We start from the raw sequence: 26437 nt of genomic DNA, 5'->3' as shown, positions 1-26437 counted from the left end.
GTCGTCATTGTCTCTGAACTGCAGGAACGTTGTTGTTTTGTTGTTCTGCTTTTATAGACAGTCTGATGCTCTGGGATAATCGATGATATGCAGCCTAGAGAGTTAGTTTGAGGAATGAGCTCTGGAAATGCACTGAAATATAATGTAATGTCAAGAACATTTACAACTCTAAATCAGAAAAGGTTGGGACAGTAAGGAAAATGCAAATAACAAAAGAAAGTGGTGATTTCTAAATTTACTTTGACTTGTATTTCATTGCAGACAATATAACAAACATTAATTAATGTGTTCCTTGTGATTTTTGTTGTTGTTTTTTTATATATATAAACACGTATTCCAATTGGTTTTTGCAACACATTTCAAAAATGTTGGAACAGTAAAGCATTTACCACTTCGTAATGTTGCCATTTCTTTTCACAACACTTAAATACCTTTAGGGACTAAAGACACCAAGTGATGAAGTGTTTCAGGTGTAATTTTGTCTTATTCTTCCTGTAAACGAGTTTTAGGGTGGGGAACAGTATGAGGGCTTCACTGCACTTCAAAATGTGCCACACATTCTCTATTGGACATAAATAAGGACTGCAGACAGGCCAGTCAAATACCTGTATCCTCTTCCTCTGCGGCCAGGACTTTGTAATGCTTCAAATTGCGCTACACATTTTCTATTTGAGAAAGGTCAGGACTGCAGACAGGCCAGTCAAATACCTGTATCCTCTTCCTCTGCAGCCAGGACTTTGTAATCTTCAAAATGTGCCACACATTTTCTATTTGAGACAGGTCGGGTATGCAGGCAGGCCAGTCAAATACCTGTATCCTCTTCCTCTGCAGCCAGGACTTTGTAATGCTTCAAAATGCGCCACACATTTTCTATTTGAGACAGGTCAGGACTGCAGGCAGGCCAGTCAAATACCTTTATCCTCTTCCTCCGAGACCAGGTCTTTGTAATATGTACAGAATGTGGTTTTGCATTGTCTTGTTGAGAGATGCATGGGCGCCCCTGAAAAAAACTTTTTCTAATTTGGGGTTGTATATCTTTTGGAAACCTCTTTGATGAAAACGATTTTAGTGGAGAAATGTGTGTAAGCAACTACTGAAGGAGCATTAAGTATATTCCAAACATTGCATGACTGTTACCAGCTCATGTTTTCTCTGTAATGTAAAGTTTATTTGCAGGTCAGATGTGTTTGTGTCTCACTTTAACTGTCTCAGGACATTGTAAAGCAAATACACAGAGGAAAAAATGTAGGAAAATGCTGAAGATAGTGAGTCAACACACATCCTGTCACAGCAGGATCAGGCTATTTAGTGTATCTAGACTTCTTCTACGCCCAGCAATTTATCAACAAATATGAAAATAAGACAGAGGCTCATTGGCAGTGATATTATTGACTCAGATTGGTTTAAACAAGGCAACGGTCACTCTGCTTTCTGTTTCATACAGCCTGAACTATGGAACTGTTTCATGATTTCATGCTCAATGTATGACCTCACCGTTTTATATTCCAGATAAGTTGTCATCTGTAATATCAATTTAAAATGTTATTGTTCTAGAACTGCTGTACAATAACACTGCTTTTTAAGTCTACTTCATAAAAGTGATGCTCTGTAATGGCTCTATACTATAAACAACTTTACTAGATCATCACTAGATCAAAACCATTTTACTCTAAAACTACTCTAAAAGAAACTTTAAAGAAACATTCTTCTTTAGTCTCAGTATTTACTGCTCTAGAACTGTTCTACTTTACAGAAACGTTCCTCTTTAGTCTCAGTACTTACTGCTCTAGAACTGCTCTACTTTACAGACACATTCCTCTTCAGTCTCATTTCCTACTTGTCTAGATCTGCTCTACTTTAAAGCAACATTACTCTTTAGTCTAAGTACTTACTGCTCTAGAACTGTTCTACTTTATAGAAACATTCCTGTTTAATATCAGTGCTTACTACTCTAGAACTGTTCTACTTTATAGAAACATTCCTCTTTAATATCAGTGCTTACTACTCTAGAACTGTTCTACTTTACAGAAACATTCCTCTTCAGTCTAAGTACTCACTGCTCTAGAACTGCTCTACTTTCAGACACATTCCTCCTCAGTCTCATTTCCTACTTGTCTAGATCTGCCCTACTTTACAGAAACATTCGTCTTTAGTCTCAGTACTTACTGCTCTAGAACTGCTCTACTTTACAGACACATTCCTCTTTAGTCTCAGTACTTACAGCTCTATTACTGTTCTACTTTACAGAAACATTAATCTTTTGTCTCAGTACTTACTGCTCTATAACTGTTCTACTTTACAGACACATTCCTCTTCAGTCTCTTTTCCTACTTGTCTAGATCTGCTCTATTTTAAAGAAACATTCCTCTTTAGTCTCCGTACTTACTGCTCTAGAACTGTTCTACTTTAAAGAAACATTCCTCTTTAGTCTTGAGTATACTGCTCTAGAACTGCTCTACTTTGTGCAAACTCTTCTTAAATCATGATTCTCACTACTCTAGAGGTGTGTTACCCAAGCTACACTCATTTACATTACCACTACTTATTGCTCTAGAACTGCTCTACTTTATTGAAATTGTTCTTGTCAATCTCAAAATTTGCTTCTTTAGAAATGTAGTCATAATACTTACTACTCTAGAAGTGCATTACTCAAGGTACACTGCTCTACTGTATGTTCTTACTACTTATTGCTCTAGAACTGCTCTACACAAACTGTTCTGGTCAATCTCAAAACCTGCTGCACTAGAAATTCTCTATTTTAAAGAAACATTCCTCTTCAGTCTCAGTATTTACTGCTCTAGAACTCCTCTACTTTATACAAACTGTTCTTGCCAAGTCTCAAAACTTGCTGCTCTAGAAATGCTCTAGGTTAACTATAGTCTCAGTACTTACAGCTCTGGTTACTGCTCTACTTTACACAAACACTTGTTCAAAATCATACCACTCATACAACTTTACAACCACTGTAATTTATATAAACTATAATCTAAACTATAAACTCAACTATACTTTAAAGAGCCCATATTATACATGAAATAGGGTCATATCTTGGTTGTAAGGGTCTCCAACAACAGTCTAATATTCATGCATGGTCAAAAAACACTTTCATGGTCTTATAATCTGCATTTATTTTTACCTAATTATCCCAGCGACTCCCGTATGAATCGTCCAGTGATTCATTTGTTCCCAAACCCCTCCTTAGCGCGAAGCTAATCTGCGCTGATTGGACCGATGACAGTCTGTCGCGATTGGTCGACTGCCTTCAGTCAGAGAGTGAAATGGCCAACAGCTAATCAGCAATATAAAAAGTAATCACAGTTCATACACGCTCGATAGTGTAGGCGTGGATTTTAGCTGCCACACTATGGCGAGTGGATAGTGCCACGGATAACCGAACGAAGGAGACAGTCGTGTACTCGCCATACCACATACACACAAAAACACACACACACACCTCCGGACGACAACGCTTCCGCCCGCACCCGCCAGGTTTTAGCCTGAGAACCCGCTCCGTTTTCTGCCCGCCGCGCCCGATCCCGCTAGAGCGGAGGAGAACACAACCAAAAATCACCCAGTATACAGTCCAGACAGCCAAGCTGTCTGTATAAACACACACGCACAGCACCAAGCACACAAAGCTCGTTCGCTCTCTCTCTCTCTCTCTCTATCTATCTATCTCTATCTATCTCTCTCGCGCTCTCTCATACGCGCGCGTGCGCACTAACACACACACAAGCACCAAGCACTCTCTCTTTCTAATTCGCATAGCAATATCCGTGATATTGCTAGACAGCCCGCTCCCGTCCCAAATTAAACCCGTTACCGACCGCTCCCGCGATTTATTCGGAAATTTATTCCCGCGGCTGTCCCCGCGCCAGATTTCTGCGGCGCGGGAATAAATTTCCGAATAAATCGCGGGAGCGGAACTCTAGCACGGAGCTCAATCAACAAAGCAGCACGCGTCGCGTTTTTAACGTGACTTTGCACGCGATAAGAGAATATATCCAGTTTACCTGATACAGTACACGCGGTTACAAGTAACAAATCACAACTAAATACATTTGCAAGCTAGAGTAAACGAGGCAACAACTTTAACCGCACGTACTTACACTTGAGAAAGGTAGGAAGAAACCCATCCTGACGTCCATCAGTTACTCTTTACTGATCCTTCCTTTAACAAACTCAGATGAAGTATTCTTTGTAGCATGTAGCTTCCAGAAGTTTCCAACTGCTTGGTTATAATGCTGATGTTTCATCTTTGGGTGGAGACTCAATATATCCATCTGCAGTGTGACTTCAATCGACCGGCATGTTTGTGTGCGTGTGTTTGTGGGTGTGCGTGTGTTTGTGGGTGTGTGTGTGTGTCTGGGTTTCTGCGTCAGAGGGCGGGGCCTCAGGTTTGAAATCTCCCGGGTTTGCGCGTGCACGTGAATAACTTGGTTTCGTTCGTACGTCATGGCGAAACACCTAATGAATCGGTATCAAGGCGACTCGTTTGAAGCACTATGAGTCGACTCTTTTATAGATGAATCAACCGTTTTAAACACTGTACACTAACAGATTTAAGCCTTAGCTGGATACTTCACTTCACTTAGAGCTGTGTTACACACTACATGGAGGGGAATTTTCAAAAACCCATAATATGGGCTCTTTAACTATTAAGTGCTCTAGATCTGCTACACTTTACACTGTTTTACAATTATTTCTATTCTAAAATCTATCATACATTCTGCACTGCTCTGCAACCTCACTCTGTGATACTGCCTCACTTTACAGCATGTATCAGCATTTTACTGCCGTATGATCTCACTGTGCGTTATGAGCCCACTGCTCAATAATTGGCCTGCGCTAGAACCTTATTGTACCATGATGTCATTGCCGAAGCATTACCGTGGATGTGAATCGCATGTGTGGATGTGTTCGCATCAGTGTCACTCCACAAAAACCTGTTGAGTTTATTTTGTGTGTTGTCATCTTTAAGCTCTTGAACTCCACAAGTAATGTCAACTTTGGATGGATTTGATTCCCAGATGCAAACGAGACTTTAGAAAAGGAGAAAAAGTCTGAGAAAGCAGAGCCATTCTGAGCTGTTGTTTAAGCAGATCTGAAAGCACGACAGGAATGTAGGCTCGATGTTCTGAGGAAGTGACTGTTGTCTTCTGGGAACGTTGCTTGGCTTGAAGAGAGTGGGAGGGGTTAGAGGCGGGGTCATGGAGGGTTTTAATGAGGGGGTGTGGTCTGAACATGTCCACATTTTTATCCTCTCTCTGTCTTTCTTTCAGATCTGGCCCTCATCCAGTTTCTACATCTGTAGAGTTTGGTAACCCGTCGCCTCCCTGCTTATAAAACTGCACAAAGTCAGCAGAAATTGTAGAAGATATGTGAGTTATGCTTGTCAGAACATCTTCATCTTGTTGTAAACCCAAGGATTGGAAAGAATGACAAAGTGAGCAAGCTGATACAGCAGAAAAGAAAAGTCAGTAAAGAAAAGAACATTGTAGATTTTATTATTAGTAATAAAAGTATATTTCCTGCTTTCATTTTATTTATGTATATATATATAAATAGTTTTTATCCATTTCTCAGTGAATATAGGCAATGTATTTTGGTGCATTTAAACGAAACACATTTATTAAACAGATATATTTATTAAGATAATATTTTAGTCACCAAATATATTAAGAAGTTGAAAAACAAAATAGTTAAATTCAAGCTAAATATTATAAATTTGTATTTAATATTTTTCTATAACATATAAATCTGGATGTACTAGTTTTTGGACCTTTATCATAAGATATTTTGTTAGATAAGCTCCGGATTTGGCTTCAGTACTGACTAATCTAATGTATATGCAAAAAATATTATATTGTAAAGCTTTCTATTAAAAATATAAATTTAAGAGATTCAAGAGATTTGTGAGGGATGTACTTTACATTAAATATATGCTGAGCACTTTGTGTGCGCGTGCGTGTGTGTGTGTGTGTGTGTGTTTGTATATAAATATTAAAGGGAAAAATTTGATTTAATGTTACTAAACCAACTTAAATACATCAATTGGAATAATACATTATTGATCTAATCAAGTAGAATTTTTTGTTATTTTATTATAGTAGTATAATCTTACAATTCAGTTTTTTTCCTTTGATTTGATCAGTTTTATATATTTTCTTGTGGTAATCTAAAACTTGTAATTCTTAGTTTATAATCTCAAAATTCTGACAATTTGTTCTATTTTTATATATATATGTAAATAAAAACAGTAAGAATTTTGAGATAACAAAAATTGTGTGTATATATGTACAGTATGTGTGTGTGTGTGTGTGTGTGTGTGTGTGTGTGTGTGTGTGTGTGTGTGTGTGTGTGTGTGTGTGTGTGTGTGTGTATGGCAACTAAATTAATTATGGTTTGTTTATACATATCTTCAGCTTAGAATTATAAGGTTTCTATCCGACATTTTTGTCAAAATTGAGTTATTGACATATTCTTATATACTTATATACATTATGGTATGTTTTGTATAGGTTGTTACATTTTGAGACTTTTTATTTAAAAAAAAACTAATGTTACACACACTGTTTGCTATTGAATGCAAAAACTTTGAAGCTCAATATCTCAAAATCATTCAGAACGCAGATAGAACCTTATAAATTTAAGGTGACGATATGTATTTTACTTTTTAAACACTAGCTCTAATAAATTCTTATGTTATTTTTAATTTTGTAAAGTATTTTTACAGTAAAACCAAGAAATCTCCTTTTTACAACTAGTTGAAAGGTTTATTATGTACTCTATAAATAAACCCTAACCTGTAATTGTTATATAATAAAAATACAACAACATTTACCTACACATGTAGATTAATTCCAATCTCAGATTATTTTTTCAGGGTGCTTCCATAAATATAAAGTTCTATATAACAGTATTTATTTTATTTAAATAAATATTTAGTAAGATTTAAAATAGGTTTAGTTTATCTTATGTTTACATGTATTATAGTAAATGTACTTAAAGATCCGATTCCGGGAGACAGAACAATACTGGAGATGGGTCCTAAATAAGGGAGACTCCCGGGAAAAACAGGAGTGTTGGCATGTATGCTTAGCAACTACCTAGCAACTCCTTAGCAACAACCTAGCAACCGTCTAGAAACACCTTAGCAAGCACTCAGAACACCCTAGCAACCGCCTACTAAGAAACATGACAATCTATACTAGAAACATGCTAACATATTTGTACTTATCTATGACGACTGTTTCAAACATTATAAAAACTACTTCAGTTATTAAAACTTTAAAACGACTTCAAACTTTCAGGCTCGGCTTTTTCAAGCCACCATATTATTTGTCCTCAAACTTTAATATCTAGTATAGATTCTGTAATTTGATGTTAAAAAGGCAAATGTCCTGTTATATATACTATTTAATGTCTTCTTAGGTAAATATTCAATTATAAACTTTGACACCGGAGAGGTAAAAGGTAAATGTCATTGTAAAATGGCTTTAACGCTATTTGTGAACTTGTTAATATATATTGCAACGACAAGAATTGTTTGTTATTGAATTTTTATTGAGGTCATCTCCAGGTATCGCACAATAGGTCGGCATACTGATTATTGTGACAGGCCTATACATACACAATATGCGAATACATTCATTCATTTCATTTTTTTTCAGCTTAGTTGCTTTATTAAACAGGGGTCGCCACAGCGGAATGAACCGCCAACCTATCCAGCATATGTTTTACGCAGCGGATGCCATCCCAACTGCAACCCAACACTCATATATTTTTGCATTCACACATTACAGCCAATTTACGTCCAACTGACCCAGCAAGGGCTCGAACCAGCGACCTTCATGCTATGAGGCGATTGTGCTACCCACTGCGCCACCGTGCTGCCCAATGCCAATACAATCCTAATATAATACTATTAATTCAAAATATACTGAAATAGCATACAGTATTGTATCATCTACATCACAATATCAGCTTCTCTGTGTTCATTCAGTTGCTTTTACTTTCAAACGGAGTAAATTTGCCTCTAATTCCACCTTAAGCCACCAGAAGACCTTTGGCCTGTATTTAGTCTGATTCTTTCTTCTGGATTAAACATGAAGAGACTCTCCAGGCAGTATTTATGGATGTGTTCACTTCAGGGGTCACAGATGGAGAAACGCTCTGCATTACACGTCTCATAATGCAGAGCTTCAGAAAGAGCTGATTATACCTGTGTGTTCCTGATGCTGTTTAATCAGAAGAGACGCGGGAATCTGTAAATCTGTTATCTCAGTCCGGTCGTGTTTTCTGGGCTTTTCTCCCAGTTTTTCAGCTGTTATATCAGCTGCTCATCTGCACACAAGATGCCTGCCCTTTCAGATCTGCCTGAAATATGAGGCTTTGACCTCCACAGGAATCTTGTTTGATTTTAGTTTTAAAGGCATACAGAGGTGTGTGTTTTACATTAACATTTAGGGGAAACAGATTCGGGTCACCTTTTTGTTTCTAAGTCATTCCTTTGTAGTTAGTTTCAGAATTTTGAAAAATATAATGCGTATGTATTTGATTTAATGTGAAAATATTGTTTTTATCTGTTTTTATTTTGTATCTGTAAATTATCTGTTTTGATATACACTCATTGGCCACTTTATTAGGTACACCTCACTAGTACCGGGTTGGGTCCCTTTTTGTCTTCAGAACTGCCTTAATCCTTCGTGGCGTAGATTCAACAAGGTACTGGAAATATCCCTCAGAGATTTAGCTTCATGTTGACATGATAGCATCACGCAGTTGCTGCAGATTTGTCGGCTGCACATCCTTGATGCCAATCTTCTGTTCCACCACATCCCAAAGGAGCTCTATTGGATTGAGATCTAGTGACTGTTGAGGCCATTTGAGTACAGTGAACTCATTGTCATGTTCAAGAAACCAGTCTGAGATGATTCACGCTTTATGACATGGTGCGTTATTCTGCTGGAAGCAGCCATCAGAAGATAGATAGAGTAAACTGTGGTCATTAAGGGATGGACATGGTCAGCAACAATACTCAGGGAGGCTGTGGCGCTGACACAATGCTCAATTGGTACTAATGGGCACAAAGTGTGCCAAGAAATTATTTCCCATGCCATTACACCACCACGACTAGCCTGGACCGATACAAGGTAAGATGGATCCATGCCTTCATGTTGTTGATGCCTAATTCTGACCCTACAGTCTGAATTTTGCAGCAGAAATCGAGACTCATCAGACCAGGCATAGTTTTTCCAATCTTCTATTGTCAAATTTTGGTGAGCCTGTGCCAATTGTAGCCTCAGTTTCCTGTTATCAGCTGACAGGAGTGGCACCCGGTGTGGTCTTCTGTTACTGTAGCCCATCTGCCACAAGGTTGGACGTGTTGTGCATTCAGCGATGCTCTTCTGCAGACCTCGGTTGTAACGAGTGCTTATTTGACTTACTGTTGCCTTTATATCAGCTGGAACCAGTCTGGCCATTCTCCTCTGACCTCTGGCATCAACAAGGCATTTGCGCCCACAGAACTGCCGCTCACTGGATATTTTCTCTTTTTCCGACTATTCTCTGTAAACCCTAGAGATGGTTGTGCATCTGGCACCAACAACCAGGGCATGTTTAAAGTCACTTAAATCCCCTTTCTTCCCCATTCTGATGCTCGGTTTGAACTGCAGCAGATCATATTGACCATGTCTACATGGCTAAATGCATTGAGTTGCTGCCGTGTGATTGGCTGACTAGAAATTTTTGTTAACGAGCAGTTGGACAGGTGTACCTAATAAAGTGGCCAGTGAGTGTGCGTGAGTGTGTGTGTGTGTGTGTGTATATATATATATATATATATATATATATATATATATATATATATATATATATATATATATATACACACACACACACACACATTACCCACAAATATACATTTCACAAAAAGAAATCGTTATTATGGCTTTTTATGTGTCCACAAGTTCCCTAATGAGTTCCCTTAAAAAAAAAATCTGTGTAGTATTTTAGTCTGAAGCTCAAAACGTAAAGTCATTTTACATGGTAACAGCATCCAATACTCAAGAATTTTTGCCTTTCCTGTGCCAGTCAACAGTTTTCATAACCCAAAGATTACACCAGAAACACAGTGTTTTATATATTTCGAGATCTCTTTATTCAGATCCCCTGTTTAACACCAGAACTCTGTAAAAATCTACACATAATATAAATCCTAGAGCGAGGAAACAGGCCTCACACGTCCTTGAAGAGTCCAAAAAAATCATCCGTGCGAGGACTTCATTCCTTACAAAAAAAAGTCAATTTCTGCAGTTGTTATTCTTAATTGTTTGGCATTTCAGCTCATAGCAAATATTTAGTTCCCTCAGATTGTGTACAATCCATCTGTATCTGAGAGAACGTTAGGAAAAGAGGAGTATTTGGATTGGTCCAGTCATGGAAAAGCGTCTTTATTGTGTTTTGGAATGACTAAAGCATGAGAAAGCAGTCTCAAAGACCCGACACACGCTCTGTTGGCCATCCAAGGTTTTTCAGAGAATTAGGAGCCTTTTCCCCCCATTTTACCAGAAAAGAAAAGCCCCAAGGGATCTTTCAGTGCTGCTTCTACTGATATGAAAACCATGAACATTTCCTTCTGTGGGCACATGTAAACATCTGGACATCAAAAAAACAAAAACTCTGGGGGACATGGGAGTCTTGTGGTCATGTTCAAGTCAACATGAAGTTTGAAGCGTTTTTTTTATTTTAGTCATGCAAACTATTTTGGGATTAAAAATTAAACATGGTAAGTTTGGGTTTGATTATTGCAAGTGAAAAATGTAAATATAGGATTCATGTGTGTTATGGAAGCTTGTTTATGCCACAGAATAAAAAATACGACTTTTTTTGCATAAACTTGGCTATTAATAACTCACAATTTTTAGGAAAAAAAAGTTCGAATTTTGGGATACTAAGTCAGAATTGCAAGGAATAGTCACAATTCAGAGAAAATAGTTAGAATTGCAAAATTATGAATTCATTGAATTGATGGAAGAAAATCGTTAAACCTAATTTCGAGAAATAGTCGCAATTCTGAGAAAAAGTTAGAATTATGATGAATGCAAGAAAAACTCAGTTTCAGAAGCATGAGATTATACACTAAGAACTGCGAAAAATGAATTAAAGCATAAGTCAGTTTTGTTAAATAAAGTTGCAATTTTAAGAAAAAAAAGATTATGAACTAAAACTGCGAGAAATAAATGATTAATGAAAACGTGTAAACTCAATTTTAGGAAATAAAGTCGTAAAAAATTGTCAGAATGGCGAGAATATAAATTAAGAATTGCAAGAAATAAATTTACACAAGAAATCAACAAACATTAAATAAAGTTGCAATTTATATTTAAATGTTAATTACGATGAACGCAAGGAAAGCTTTTACATTTTAAAGAAAATAGTCAGAATCATGAGATTTTACAATGCTAAAGTTAGTTTCGTTAAATAGTCACAATTCTATTTTAAGAGATTTTAAAGTAACAGCTATGAAAAATAAATGATGCATTAAAACGTATAAAGTCAATTAAAAAAAAAATTATTGTAATTCAGAGAAAAAAATATCAAAATTCTGAGATTATAAATGAAGAATTTGCATGAATAAATTAACGCTAATTTAATAAAATGTAAACGTACTTTCAAGAAATAAAGTCACAATTTAAAAAAGAGTTAGAATTACGATGAATGCAAGAAAAACTATTAATTAAATTTAAAGATATACAGTTGTAGTAATCAGAATTGCGAGATTATAAATGAAGAACAGTAAGAAATAAATAAACGCAAGAAAATCAAAGTCGCAATTAAGATCAAACTAAAAAAGTTAGAGCCATGATGAATGCAAGGAAAGCTTTTAAATTTTTATTTCAATTTTTTAGAAAAAGGTAAGACCCGTGAGATTATACAATGCTAAAGTCAGTTTCATTAAATAAAGTCGCAATTCCAAGATAAAAGTCAGATTCATGAGATTACAAACAAAGAATTGTGAGAAAAAAATGCAAGAAAACTCAATTTAAAGAAGTTGCAATTGTGAAAAAAACGTCCGAATCGTGAGATGTTAACGCAAATTGTCGAGACACCTTAAATAAACGTTGTATTGTAAAAATAAAGCCACAATTTAGAGAAAGTTAGAATTGCTTGATTATAACTCAAAACGGCAAGAAACAACGTAAACTCACATTTTTTAGAAATAAAATTGCTATACTACGAACTTTGGAATTGCGAGATTTGTCAAAATTGTAAAAAGCTCAATAAACTCATGTCCGAAAAAGTCTAAAAACTTGCATTGTAAAAAAAATTTGTTTCAACAAAAATTGATTGAGTTAAACTTAATTATTTTACAAAATTTAAGTGGATTGAACATAAAACAGTTATGTTGTCCCAAATAAACATCAAGAATTGTTTTGTTTCAGCTTATTTAAATAAGTAGTTTGAACAATTAGCAAAAAAGAATCAGTTCTATGAAAAAATGAACGGTTCTATAATCTTAAGAACGGAAGAAAATTGACAAAAATGTTTTTAAATTATCCTGTGGCACAAACATGCTTATATAGTACTAAGAATGTAAACAGGGTCAATTCTGATTTCATGTTGACTTTTTGTGTTTATTATTATTAATTCATTGCAAATCAGCTCCGATTTGAACATGTTAAAGCTAGTAAAACATCACTAAACCCAAAAGGTTTACATTTTGGTCCTCAGTTACTAAGAGTGCAAACAGTAAACATCCACATTTACAATCTGAAACTCGAGACAAGTTTTACAGTTTGACCAAAGGCATTGTAAAAAAAACCACACAACTCTTAACCACAGACTGCAGACTTACATAAACCCCTAAACCTTGCAACTAACAATAAATATTAGCCTACTTTTGAAACAAAAACCATTTAACACAAGCTCAAAATCCTCTCAAGTTTTTCCTGAGGGCACATCAGATGGAGGACACAAGTTTAGAAACACCCTGAATGTGTGCTAAAAGCTAATGCTAATACTGAAGTGTTTCCAGCTGATATGCTGAATCTCGAGGTGTGGGGATTCTAGCCCAACAAAAAAAAAACATGTTTTGTCTTAATAACACTAGGAGAAATTAGTACCGGACAGCGAGGAAGAGATGTTCTCCGCAAGCCTGCTGTGATTCATTTGAGTCGCTGATGAATATCATATGGCTTTCCGTCTGTATCCGATCACCAAACTTACTTTCACGTAAGCTGAGGAATCTCCTGCTGCCTGAGGGGAGATGGATGAACATTTCTTCTGATTAAATGTGCCTGACAGTGAGCAGAAGTCACACAATCCCGCTCTGTGGGTTTATTTCTTGCTCGTTTAGTAAAACCTAATTTATTGTTCCAATGTTTTAAATGTCAGGTCAATATTCGGGTTGACGAAAACGAAACAAATATAAAAATGTTTGGTGGAATTATTGGAACAGGCTTTTGGACCAATTTGATTTCATTGTGGGCGGAGCAATTAAGCACATCCTATAAAAAGAGATTTTTAAAACAATGGGATTTAGTTGTGGGGGTGGAGCAACTCCAAACTTCACATTAAAAGGATTTTGGACCAATCAGATTTAAATGTGCAACTCTGCACATGATATAAATAGGCATTTGGGCCAACGAGATTGCACTACGAGTGGAGCAACTCAGCACATTACATAAGAATTTTGGACCAACCTAATTTTATTGTGGGTGGAGCAATTCGACACATGATATAAATGCCCACATAGCAAAATTTCTCTGGCCCAGCTCTGGCCCACACAATTAGGTTTTGCTTGGCCCACATGCCGCAGTGAATTACGGTACATGACTGGACCAAATCTGGCTTCCAGACAAGGGCCAAACACAGACCATATCTGGGCCAAGTCTCAGCCAAGTTAATAACTCATAACTGGGCCTGAACTGGGCCAGATAGGTTGGGGTGTCACGATTGCAATGAAATTGATAAACCCATGGAGTGATGTGCTTTAGGCACACTATGGGCACGCTTTTTCTCAAAGTGACCTGATTGATAGAATTTTTTTTCTTTACCCAAAAATGATTTTAGTGTATTTTAAATGTGGGTCAAGACTGGCCAAACTCACATGGCCCACTTATCAAATTTTTAAATCTGGGCCAAATACTATGTTTTACATCTGGCCCAAATCTTGTGTGCCGCCTTAAAAACGGTGCCACCTCTGCCAAACCCGGGCCATGTTTGGCCCACATGCTGTATGCCAGTGCCGGATGAATGCCTGCTGTGCCAGCTTTTTGCCAAATCTGGGCCAGAATTCTTTGCTACTAGGGTGGTCATTTGGGCCAATGAGATTTCATTGTGGGTGGAGCAATACAGCACATGACAAAACTGGGCATTTGGGCCAATAAGATTTCATTATGGGCAGAGCAATTTAGCACATCACATAAAACAAGATTGCGTTATGGGCGGAGCAACTCAGCACATCACATAAGGATTTAGGACCAATCAAATTTCATTGTGGGTGGTGCAATTCAGCACATGACATAAATAGGCATTCGGGCCAATAAGATTTCATTATGGGCGGAACAATTCAGCATTTCACATAAAAACGCTTTTGGGCCAATTAAGTTTCGTTGTGGGTGGAGCAACTCAGCACATCACAGAAGGCTTTTGGACCAATCAAATTTTATTGTGGGTGGAGTAATTCAGCAAAATGCAAAAATGGGCTTTTGGGCCAGTGGAAATTCATTGTGGGTGGAGCAGTTCAGTGCATTAAATAAACACTTTTGAACCAATGAGATTTTAGTGTGGGTGGAGAAAGTCAGCATATCAAATAAAAACATTTTTTCAAACCATTCTTCATATATATAAAAAGACTTTTGGACCAATCAAACTTCATTGCGGGTGGAGCAAATCAATACATGAAAAAAAAATGAGTTTTTGGGCCAATGAGATTTCATTGTGGGTGGAGCAATTCAGCACATCACAAAAAAAAATAATTCTGACCAATGGGATTACAGTATAGGCGAGCTGCTTAGCACAACACAAACAGGATGTTGGATCAGTGGGATTTAAGTGTGGGCGGAGCAACTTAGAACATTACATGAACAGGCTTTTGGACCAATGGGATTGCAGTGTGGGGGCGGAGTATTTCATTACACCATGCTTTTGGACCGATTGAGTATCAATGTTGGCATAGCAACTCAGCACCACTTGTAAACAGGCTTTTGAACCAATAGGATTTCAGTGTGGGGGCGAAGCAACTCAGCACATGACAGGCTTTTTAACCAATGGCTTTTCTCTGTGAGCGCAGCAACTCACCACATCAAGTAAACAGACTTTTGGGATTTCAATGTGGGTGGAGCAACCCAGTATATCACACAAACAGGTTTTTTTGAAACCACTAGGATTTCAGAGTGGGAAAAACAACTCTGCACTCCATGTAAAGTGGACTTTCAGTGTGGGCGAGGAAGCCCAGCACCAATGGGATTTCAGAGTGGGCGGAGCAACTCATCATCACGTAAACCACTTTATGGACCATTGCCAAATCAATGTGGGCGGAGCAACTCAGCACCACATATATACAGGTTTTCCAACCAATGGGATTTTAGTGAGGGCGGAGCCACTCAGCACATCACATAAATCGCTTCATGGACCAATGCCAATTCAATGTGGGCGGAGCAACTCAGCACTACACATAAACAGTTTTTCAGACCAATAGGATTTCAGAGTGGGCGGAGCAACTCATCATCACGTAAACCACTTTATGGACCATTGCCAAATCATTGTGGGCGGAGCAACTCAGCACCACATATATACAGGTTTTCCAACCAATGGGATTTTAGTGAAGACGGAGCCACTCACCACATGACATAAATCGCTTCATGGACCAATGCCAATTCAGTGTGGGCGGAGCAACTCAGCACCACACATAAACAGGTTTTCCGACCAATGGGATTTCAGAGTGGGCGGAGCAACTCATCATCACGTAAACCACTTTATGGACCATTGCCAAATCAATGTGGGCGGAGCAACTCAGCACCACATATATACAGGTTTTCCAACCAATGGGATTTTAGTGTGGGCGGAGCAACTCAGCACATCACATAAATCGCTTTATGGACCAATGCCAATTCAATGTGGGCGGAGCAACTCAGCACCACACATAAACAGGTTTTCCGACCAATGGGATTTCAAAGTGGGCGGACCAACTCGCCACTTCCCACATAAATAGAACATTTAACAGCATTTGAGACCTTTTTGCATTGCTCCTGGATAAAACACGCTGTCAAGATGTGACTGTTCAAGAGATAATCATGTCTTTTGGCAAACTATTGTGCAAACAAGTCACATAACTGTTTTTGGAGTCGGTTTAGCATCTGCACCTGCAAACACACAGGTAACTTCATTCGCACACATGACTCTCTGAGTATTAAAAAGCAAAAAAAAAATGTGTGTCACTGATCTTCGAGACGTTTAAATAAAACGCAGAACATGAGGATATACATAAAGGCTTATCAAAAGCAACTGTATCATTGGTTTCTGTGTTTAAAAGTGACATTTTTTAGTGCAGAAGCGAGAATGTCCAGTTTCTCCTGTCTTTTGCAGTAAAACGCTCCTGGAAATCCGTCCACAGGAGTGTTGTATCCATCACAGGTCTGAGGTCAGTGCTCGGGGCTCTAGAGGTTATCATACATGCGAAGGGTTCTCTCTAACTGCTGACCTACACGCTGGTAAAAGGCGATCTGTTGACGCAGATACGCCTGCATCATCTCTTTAAAATCCACCTCTCTGCGCTGGTGGAAGTGGTTCATCTCGGCCTGCAGGGCGAAACCCACAGTCCTGCAGCGTTTGCGAATGCCGTCCGCTTCTCCTTGATCCATCTTTCCCTCGTCGCTCATACGTTGAGACTCCTTCACCTTTGCAAAAGCTCCTACAAGGGAGCAAAAGAGAGAGACACTTTGAAATATTGTTGCGTATAAGCGAAGGAAATTGTTATACGTGTTTTCAGCACATCTATTTATCAAAATCTGACTAATTCATCAAAAAATGTAAACAAAATTTTAATTTGCTGCATTCAGGAAAATAGGCAAGCTATATCCATGGCTAAGACTGATTAATAAATAAAAAAGTTAAAAAAAAAAATGTTTTATAGTTAAGTGTGTGCGATGTAGGAGAATTTGATATATTGTAAACAACGTCAGTTCAATTTAGGAATTTAAAAACTTTAATTCATTCATTCATTTCCTTTTCGGCTTAGTCCCTTTATTAATCCGAGTTTGCCACAGAGGAATGAACCGCCACCTTATCCAGCATATGTTTTTACGCAGGGGATGCCCTTCCCGCTGCAACCCATCTCTGGAAGACATCCATACACACTTACACTACGGACAATTTAGCTTACCCAATTCACCTGTACCGCATGTCTTTGAACTGTGGGGGAAACCGGAGCACTCGGAGGAAACGCACGCGAACACGAAGAGAACATGCAAACTCCACACAGCATCGCCAATTTAAAAACTTCACATTTAAAATAGATTTTCACTTTTGTAAGTCGACTTCAACTTAACAATTCATTTACTTTAATACACACTGTAAAAATTGATTAGTTGACTTTAAAAAAAATTTTTGAGTTAAACCTGATGCTTTAAAATTAAATACACTCAAAATAAAAAAAAGATTTTTGCAGCTAGTTCAAACTAAAATCATTTTTCCCACTATTTCTGTTTAATGGATTTTTTCAACACATTTCTAAACATAATAGCTTTTATAACTCATTTTCTAATAACTGATTTCTTTTATCTTTGCCATGATGACAGTAAATATTTTTCAAGACACTTCTATACAGCTTAAAGTGACATTTAAAGGCTTAATTAGGTTAACTAGGCAGGTTAGGGTAATTAGGCAAGTTATTGTATAACGATGGTTTGTTCTGTAGACTATCAAAAAAATAGCTTGAATAGGTTAATAATATTGATCTTAAAATGATTTTAAAAAATTAAATACTGCTTTTATTCGAGCCAAATAAAAACAAATAGACTCTCCAGAAGAAAAAAATATTATCAGACATACTGTGAAAATTTCCTTGCTCTGTTAAACATTTGGAAAATATTTTTTTAAAAAAAACATCAAAGGGGGGCTAATAATTCTGACTTCAACTGTATGTTCAATCCACTTAAATTTGCAAAAACAATTAGGTTACCTTAATCAACTGGTGTTGGGACAACATGAAGGAATTGTGTGGAACCCAGCATTTTTACTCTGTAAATGAACTGTGCATAATTGTAAAAATTGAGTTACCTCAACTTAACAATTCCAAGTTAAAATGGGTTTATTCATTTTTTTGTAAAAGTAAAGCCAACTTGTCTCTTTTATGGTAACAGGTGTAGTCACTTTTTAAAATAACGAATCGCTTTTGTAGTGCATATATAATCACAAAATATCAATTATATGTATATATTTTCAAATAACATATAGAAGATATACAATACATAGCATAAATACAGATAAATATTTTTACGTAATTATTTAAAAACAAAGGAAATATAAAGCAATTTCGATTTTCAACCTTCATCTAATATATTGCATAATATGTTCTATACAGTTTTCAATAACATAGACATAAACAAACAAAAAATGTCAGAAATTCTTTTAAAGCCATTCATGGTTAAGTGAATCTCAGATCTCGGTGAGATGTCAGATAAAAAAAGGCCTTTTGTCCCAGATTAGTTTCCCTGTTCCAGCGTAACCGGTTCAGATCCTGTTGTGACAGAACAAACTCACAAAGACACACACACACAAGGAGGGAGTGAATTTAAACACGCACTAAAATCCTCACACACTGACTCCAGCTGTAGCGCAGGCAAAAGACACAGATTATCAGAGAAAAGCATGACGGATTAGATACTGTAGGCTGATCAGAGGTCAGTGTTTGATTGCGCTGAACACACCTGTAATCTGACACAGGAACTCCAGCCCTGTGCTCTTTTGTGGAGACACTGCACTTTATTACTTTATTTTCTTTCAGCTCAAAGACTGAAGCATTACAAGCCCACTGTGCAAACAATGCAGAGCACAAAACAAGAGTACAGGCCAGTGAAAAGTTCTTCGTGCGTCTAAAATAAGACAATATTTGCCTTTTATGCTACGTCATATGGAAAAAATATCTCTACTCATTTGAATTGAGAGAACTTGCGTTTTAATAGTCATATCACACATTAAAGTAAAAACTTTAGAAAATCATAATGTTTACTATAGAGTCTACATTCTATATTTAACACATTTGGGTTAAATACATGATCAATAATTAAATAATGTCTGACATTTCAACATTAATCATAAGTGATCATAACTTTTTACATATATCAGCACCATTTGTTATTTGATTTTGACATCTAATCGAATTATGGCCTTTTAATGAGGTCATAATTTACAAATAATTTCCAATGATTACAAATTTTCTTCAAATTATTACTTTTAACACATTTTAACTCTAATAATATCAAAATTTAGACTTTTACCCTAAATGACTTTTTTCTTTTTTCGTGTTTTGCTGTAAATGTTTTATCATTTTAAGATTAAAGTCAAAACACAGATCTCTTAGTGTGTATAACGCTGCCCTCATATTAGAATGGGCCGTTTTTTAAATTTAAATTTTTTTTTTTTTTTTATACATTTTCCTATCTAATCCTAATGATTAAATTAAAGGTGAAAATACAACAATAAACATAAATAAATTTGATGTATGGTGCATAATAAATTATGACCTGGTTAAAAAAAAAACTAATGTAAATGGAGTCTTTATTAGTAATTATGCAAATTAAACAAGCAAATGGACATTATGATTGGCTAAACTAAAGATGTATACTGTAAAAATGATTAGTTGACTTGACTTAAAATAAGTGAGTAAACTTGTTTCTTTTAAAGCAATTAGTTGACTTAAAATAATTGAGTAAGCTTGTTGTTTTTAAAGCAATTAGTTGACTTAAAATAAGTGAGTAAACCTGTTGATTTTATAGCCATTACTTGACGTTACTTAAAATAAGTGAGTAAACCTGTTGCTTTTTAAGCGATTAGTTGACTTAAAATAAGTGAGTAAACCTGTTGATTTTAAAGCGATTAGTTGACTTAAAATAAGTGAGTAAACCTGTTGATTTTATAGCCATTACTTGACGTTACTTAAAATAAGTGAGTAAACCTGTTGCTTTTTAAGCGATTAGTTGACTTAAAATAAGTGAGTAAACCTGTTGCTTTTTAAGCGATTAGTTGACTTAAAATAAGTGAGTAAACCTGTTGCTTTTTAAGCGATTAGTTGACTTAAAATAAGTGAGTAAACCTGTTGATTTTAAAGCGATTAGTTGACTTAAATTAAGTGAATAAACCTGTTGCTTTTTAAGCGATTAGTTGACTTAAAATAAGTGAGTAAACCTGTTGATTTTAAAGCGATTAGTTGACTTAAAATAAGTGAGTAAACCTGTTGATTTTATAGCCATTACTTGACGTTACTTAAAATAAGTGAGTAAACCTGTTGCTTTTTAAGCGATTAGTTGACTTAAAATAAGTGAGTAAACCTGTTGATTTTAAAGCGATTAGTTGACTTAAAATAAGTGAGTAAACCTGTTGATTTTAAAGCGATTAGTTGACTTAAAATAAGTGAATAAACCTGTTGCTTTTAAAGCAATTAGTTGACTTAAAATAAGTAAGTACCCCTGGGGCTTTTAAAGCGATTAGTTGACTTAAAATAAGTAAGTAAACCTGTTGATTTTAAAGCGATTAGTTGACTTAAAATAAGTGAGTAAACCTGTTGCTTTTAAAGCGATTAGTTGACTTAAAATAAGTGAGTAAACCTGTTGCTTTTTAAGCGATTAGTTGACTTAAAATAAGTGAGTAAACCTGTTGATTTTAAAGCGATTAGTTGACTTAAAATAAGTGAGTAAACCTGTTGATTTTATAGCCATTACTTGACGTTACTTAAAATAAGTGAGTAAACCTGTTGCTTTTTAAGCGATTAGTTGACTTAAAATAAGTGAGTAAACCTGTTGCTTTTAAAGCGATTAGTTGACTTAAAATAAGTGAGTAAACCTGTTGATTTTAAAGCGATTAGTTGACTTAAAATAAGTGAATAAACCTGTTGCTTTTAAAGCAATTAGTTGACTTAAAATAAGTAAGTACCCCTGGGGCTTTTAAAGCGATTAGTTGACTTAAAATAAGTAAGTAAACCTGTTGATTTTAAAGCGATTAGTTGACTTAAAATAAGTGAGTAAACCTGTTGCTTTTAAAGCGATTAGTTGACTTAAAATAAGTGAGTAAACCTGTTGATTTTAAAGCGATTAGTTGACTTAAAATAAGTGAGTAAACCTATTGCTTTTAAAGCGATTAGTTGACTTAAAATAAGTAAGTACCCCTGGTGCTTTTAAAGCGATTAGTTGACTTAAAATAAGTGAATAAACCTGTTGATTTTAAAGCGATTAGTTGACTTAAAATAAATGAGTAAACCTGTTGCTTTTAAAGCGATTAGTTGACTTAAAATAAGTGAATAAACCTGTTGATTTTAAAGCGATTAGTTGACTTAAAATAAATGAGTAAACCTGTTGCTTTTAAAGCGATTAGTTGACTTAAAATAAGTGAGTAAACCTGTTGATTTTAAAGCGATTAGTTGACTTAAAATAAGTGAGTAAACCTATTGCTTTTAAAGCGATTAGTTGACTTAAAATAAGTGAATAAACCTGTTGATTTTAAAGCGATTAGTTGACTTAAAATAAGTGAGTAAACCTGTTGATTTTAAAGCGATTAGTTGACTTAAATTAAGTGAGTAAACCTGTTGCTTTTAAAGCGATTAGTTGACTTAAAATAAGTGAGTAAACCTGTTGATTTTAAAGCGATTAGTTGACTTAAAATAAGTGAGTAAGCCTGTTGCTTTTTAAGCGATTAGTTGACTTAAAATAAGTGAGTAAACCTGTTGATTTTAAAGCGATTTGTTGACTTAAATTAAGTGAGTAAACCTGTTGCTTTTAAAGCGATAAGTTGACTTAAATTAAGTGAGTAAACCTGTTGCTTTTAAAGCGATTAGTTGACTTAAAATAAGTGAGTGAACCTGTTGCTTTTAAAGCAATTAGTTGACTTAAAATAAGTGAGTACCCCTGGTGCTTTTAAAGCGATTAGTTGACTTAAAATAAGTGAGTAAACCTGTTGATTTTAAAGCGATTAGTTGACTTAAAATAAGTAAGTAAACCTGTTGATTTTAAAGCGATTAGTTGACTTAAAATAAGTGAGTAAACCTGTTGATTTTAAAGCGATTAGTTGCCTTAAAATAAGTGAGTAAACCTGTTGCTTTTAAAGCGATTAGTTGACTTAAAATAAGTGAGTAAACCTGTTGATTTTAAAGCGATTAGTTGACTTAAAATAAGTGAGTACCCCTGGTGCTTTTAAAGCGATTAGTTGACTTAAAATAAGTGAGTAAACCTGTTGATTTTAAAGCGATTAGTTGACTTAAAATAAGTGAGTACCCCTGGTGCTTTTAAAGCGATTAGTTGACTTAAAATAAGTGAGTAAACCTGTTGATTTTAAAGTGATTAGTTGACTTAAAATAAGTGAGTAAACCTGTTGCTTTTAAAGAGATTAGTTGACTTAAAATAAGTGAGTAAACCTGTTGATTTTAAAACAAATAGTTGACTTAAAATAAGTGAGTAAACCTGTTGATTTTAAAGCGATTAGTTGACTTAAAATAAGTGAGTAAACCTTTTGATTTTAAAGCGTTTAGTTGACTTAAAATAAGTGAGTAAACCTGTTGATTTTAAAGCGATTAGTTGACTTAAAATAAGTGAATAAACCTGTTGATTTTAAAGCGATTAGTTGACTTAAAATAAGTGAGTAAACCTGTTGATTTTAAAGCGATTAGTTGACTTAAAATAAGTGAGTAAACCTGTTGCTTTTAAAGCCATTACTTGACGTTACTTAAAATAAGTGAGTAAACCTGTTGCTTTTTAAGCGATTAGTTGACTTAAAATAAGTGAGTAAACCTGTTGCTTTTTAAGCGATTAGTTGACTTAAAATAAGTGAGTAAACCTGTTGATTTTAAAGCGATTAGTTGACTTAAAATAAGTGAGTAAACCTGTTGCTTTTAAAGCCATTACTTGACGTTACTTAAAATAAGTGAGCAAGCCTGTTACTTATAAAGCCATTAGTTGACTTGGAATAAGTACGCTTGTTGATTTTAAAACCATTAGTTGACTTAAAATAAGTGAGTAAACCTGTTGATTTTAAAGCGATTAGTTGACTTAAAATAAGTGAGTAAACCTGTTGCTTTTAAAGCCATTACTTGACGTTACTTAAAATAAGTGAGTAAACCTGTTGCTTTTAAAGCCATTACTTGACGTTACTTAAAATAAGTGAGCAAGCCTGTTACTTATAAAGCCATTAGTTGACTTGGAATAAGTACGCTTGTTGATTTTAAAACCATTAGTTGACTTAAAATAAGTGAGTAAACCTGTTGCTTTTAAAGCGATTACTTGACTCAAAATAAGTGAGTAAACCTGTTGATTTTAAAGTGATTGGTTGACTAAAAGTAATGGAGTAAACCTGATGCTTTTAAAGCGAAAAGTTGACATAATTTTTACCCAATGTTTTAAATAAAGTTAAATTAACTTAATAGTTCCAAGATACAATGGGTTTAACCACTTTTTTAAGTAAAGTAAGCATGTTGCTTTTAACGCAAAGGGTTTACTAACTTTAGAAAACGTACTGTAAATAATCACTTTTACAGTGTAGTTCATCATTATTGTTCATTACTGAACTGGCAATAATGTACAAACAGTGATCTTCATCAACAACAAGAGAAACAGTGGGCAAGTTTTCCACAATGGAGGGACAAACCAAGTGTCCAGCAGTACCAGGCACAGTCCAGCACCCACATCTATCACACTTTCCTTCTGTTCAGAGTCACTTTATCCTTCAGAAATCATCCTTATAAGCAGAAAATGGCTTGCAAATCAGCTCATCTGGTTTCCCTCAGTTTGTTCTCCGAGGGCAAAACCTTATAAGTGAGGTTTAATTAGATTTGTCATCTCTAATGTACCATAGACATGCTAAACATTAACACGCCATGAATGACGGGAAGAAAATGAATTCCTCTTGTTTTGTATTTTTGAAACATGCAAAACAAGAAGAGGAAGCTGAACATCCATAAACTGTCCTCTTATAATTTGTGTGGTCAGTGACCGGCTGTTTATTTGTTTCCCTAAATAAGCACAAGTAAATATGGCTTCTGTTTACTCTGAGGGGAAGTTTAGAGGCTTTCTAATGGAAAGCTAACTCCCTTGGTGTGCTAAATGACTTTCTGAGGAGAAAATCATACCACTTGTAGATTTGTGTGGTGAAATAGTATAGTCTTCTGAATTACAAAATCACATCTCAGGCCATTTAAAATGAAGTGAAATGTGAACAGTAAACATTCTGTAGTGTTTCCAGTTAGTAAGCTAACCAATTAGCATTCAGAGCTAACGTTTCTAACAAAATACTCCATGTTAACGCAACAAATTGTTGTAGCTCTTGGATAAACAGCAACACACTTGTTATATTTTCTTAAATTAAAAACATTATGACAAACTTCAAGTTAATACCACACGCAAACGAAATATAATAGTCTGCAATGTAGCGTAGCATGATGCTAACTGCAGTCAGAAACAGGATCAGAGCTTTCTCTCAGTCTTTGAGGTGAAGTGAATGTTAATAGCACAAAGAATAACTGACCTGCAGCCGCAGAGCTGTGTTTAATGTGTCTAACAGCACTGGCATGGAAACACAGAGGAATTTCAGACTGGAAAAACAGTCACTGCTCAATTTATCCCAGAGCAAATTCTCAGACACCATAAAGGAAGAAACAAACTGTAATGGAGGCCAACATATCCGCACAAGCATACTCTTCAAGCTAAAAGAAGTATGTTACCTATAAAAAGATGCTTGTTTATCAAGCATGTCATGATCATACGATGTAATCCTGGATTAACACCTATTTTTTTGTTGAAAAATGTAATCCATTCCCATTCCCTACCCCTAAACCCAACCATAACTGTAAATGATTCCCAAAATTAGACAGGAATAATAGTTGATAAACCTAACCGTAAGCCTGAAGCTAACAGAAACATTAAATGTATTACTTAATTCTGATTGGCTGACTGGAATGTTGTTCCAGGATCAACATAGATGTCCAACCAGGAACATGTCCTACTTGGTAAAATCAGGTTAGTGGTTTTTACTCTTTACTCTTAGACTCTTTCCACATTAAATACTGCACATTTTGCTAGGACACCTGAGTGAGCTTCATACATTTAGTGCATTTGAGCTCTTTACTGGTTAAATGTAATGTGCATATTTATATAGCGCATTTATCGTGTCTGGCCATACACCCAAAGCGCTTCACAATCATGCAGGGGGTCTCTACACATCACCACCAGTGTGCAGCATCCACTTGGATGATCCGGCGGCAGCCACAGGACAACAGTGCCAGTGCGCTCACCACACACCAGAAATAGGTGGATTGTAAGGAGTGATAGAGCTAATTCGGTGGATTGGAATGTTAGTGGTTAATTTTTATTGGTCAAAAACTGATTTGATCATTTAAAAAAAAAGTATAAATTTGATCTAAAATGAAAATGTTATCTAAAATTTGACTGTAAACAAACTTTCAGTGCCAAAAAGAGAATTCAATATCTGAGTTAGCATTAGCACAAAAGTGAGGGCTTAAATTTCTATGTATTTTTGTCTAATCTAAATATTCTTAAATCAAGACACTTGACTGTGTAGAAATTAAACTGCTGTAAAATGAATTTAAAATACTAAGAAATTCATGTTTGCATACATTTTTGCTTTTAATAGACACTAAAAGGTCTCAGCAACGTTGAATAAAAGAGGTAACGTCTATGTTTTAGGAAAAAAGTTTCCTAAAAAAATAAATCTAATTTTTCTCAGATTCTATGACTTAGTTTGTCAATTTTAACTTCAGCTCATAATTTGTACTTTAGTTACTTTAGTTTCAAAATTTGTTTTGGGTTTAGTTTCAAATTTGATATTACCGTAGGGTTGTCAAAAGTACCGACTTTGGTACCAAACGGTACAGAAATTTAAACATTTTATTTCCCACTAACAATTGAGCGTGTGAACACCATGGCCAATAGTAATCGAGAATAAACTTAACAGCACTCCAAATTTAAACAGGAAATGTTATCACCCTTTTTTTTATTATTCCACTGCCGATTAGTACTGAAGTCAGTGCTTTTATGTAATGTGACCATAGACTACAAAACCACAAAACTATTATGTTGCAAGGGTATATTTATGGACATAGAGTTAAAATTATACATTTTTACTATAAAAAAAATAAATAAAATTCTGTATATTTTCTGCTGTAAATATAAAAAGGTACATTTTTGCAAGTTAGTACGTTTTAGCAGTAATG

General features: G+C 35.5%; 2 protein-coding genes across 2 annotated transcripts in view; one reads left to right on the top strand and one right to left on the bottom strand.

Moving 5' to 3' along the window:
- Positions 1–26437, top strand: part of snupn (snurportin 1) — a 68938-nt gene that overhangs the window by 5751 nt on the left and 36750 nt on the right. Inside the window, exon 4 of the mRNA XM_087310416.2 lies at positions 5283–5381. The gene's annotated coding sequence lies outside the window, so the exon portion shown is untranslated. The remainder of the gene's footprint in view (positions 1–5282; positions 5382–26437) is intronic.
- snx33 (sorting nexin 33) overlaps positions 14654–26437 on the bottom strand; it is a 28835-nt gene continuing 17051 nt past the window's right edge. The window contains 2 exon segments of the mRNA NM_001122855.2: positions 14654–14786; positions 15116–16918. Coding sequence (NP_001116327.1) covers positions 16665–16918 — 254 coding nt within the window. The 3' untranslated portion in view covers positions 14654–14786; positions 15116–16664.

The sequence above is a fragment of the Danio rerio genome, chromosome 25, assembly GCF_052040795.2.
Source record: "Danio rerio strain M-AB ecotype USA chromosome 25, GRCz13ab, whole genome shotgun sequence".
Lineage (NCBI taxonomy): Eukaryota > Metazoa > Chordata > Actinopteri > Cypriniformes > Danionidae > Danio > Danio rerio.
The sequence above is the reverse complement of the archived record's forward strand: the minus strand, read 5'-3'. Positions and strand labels throughout refer to the sequence as shown.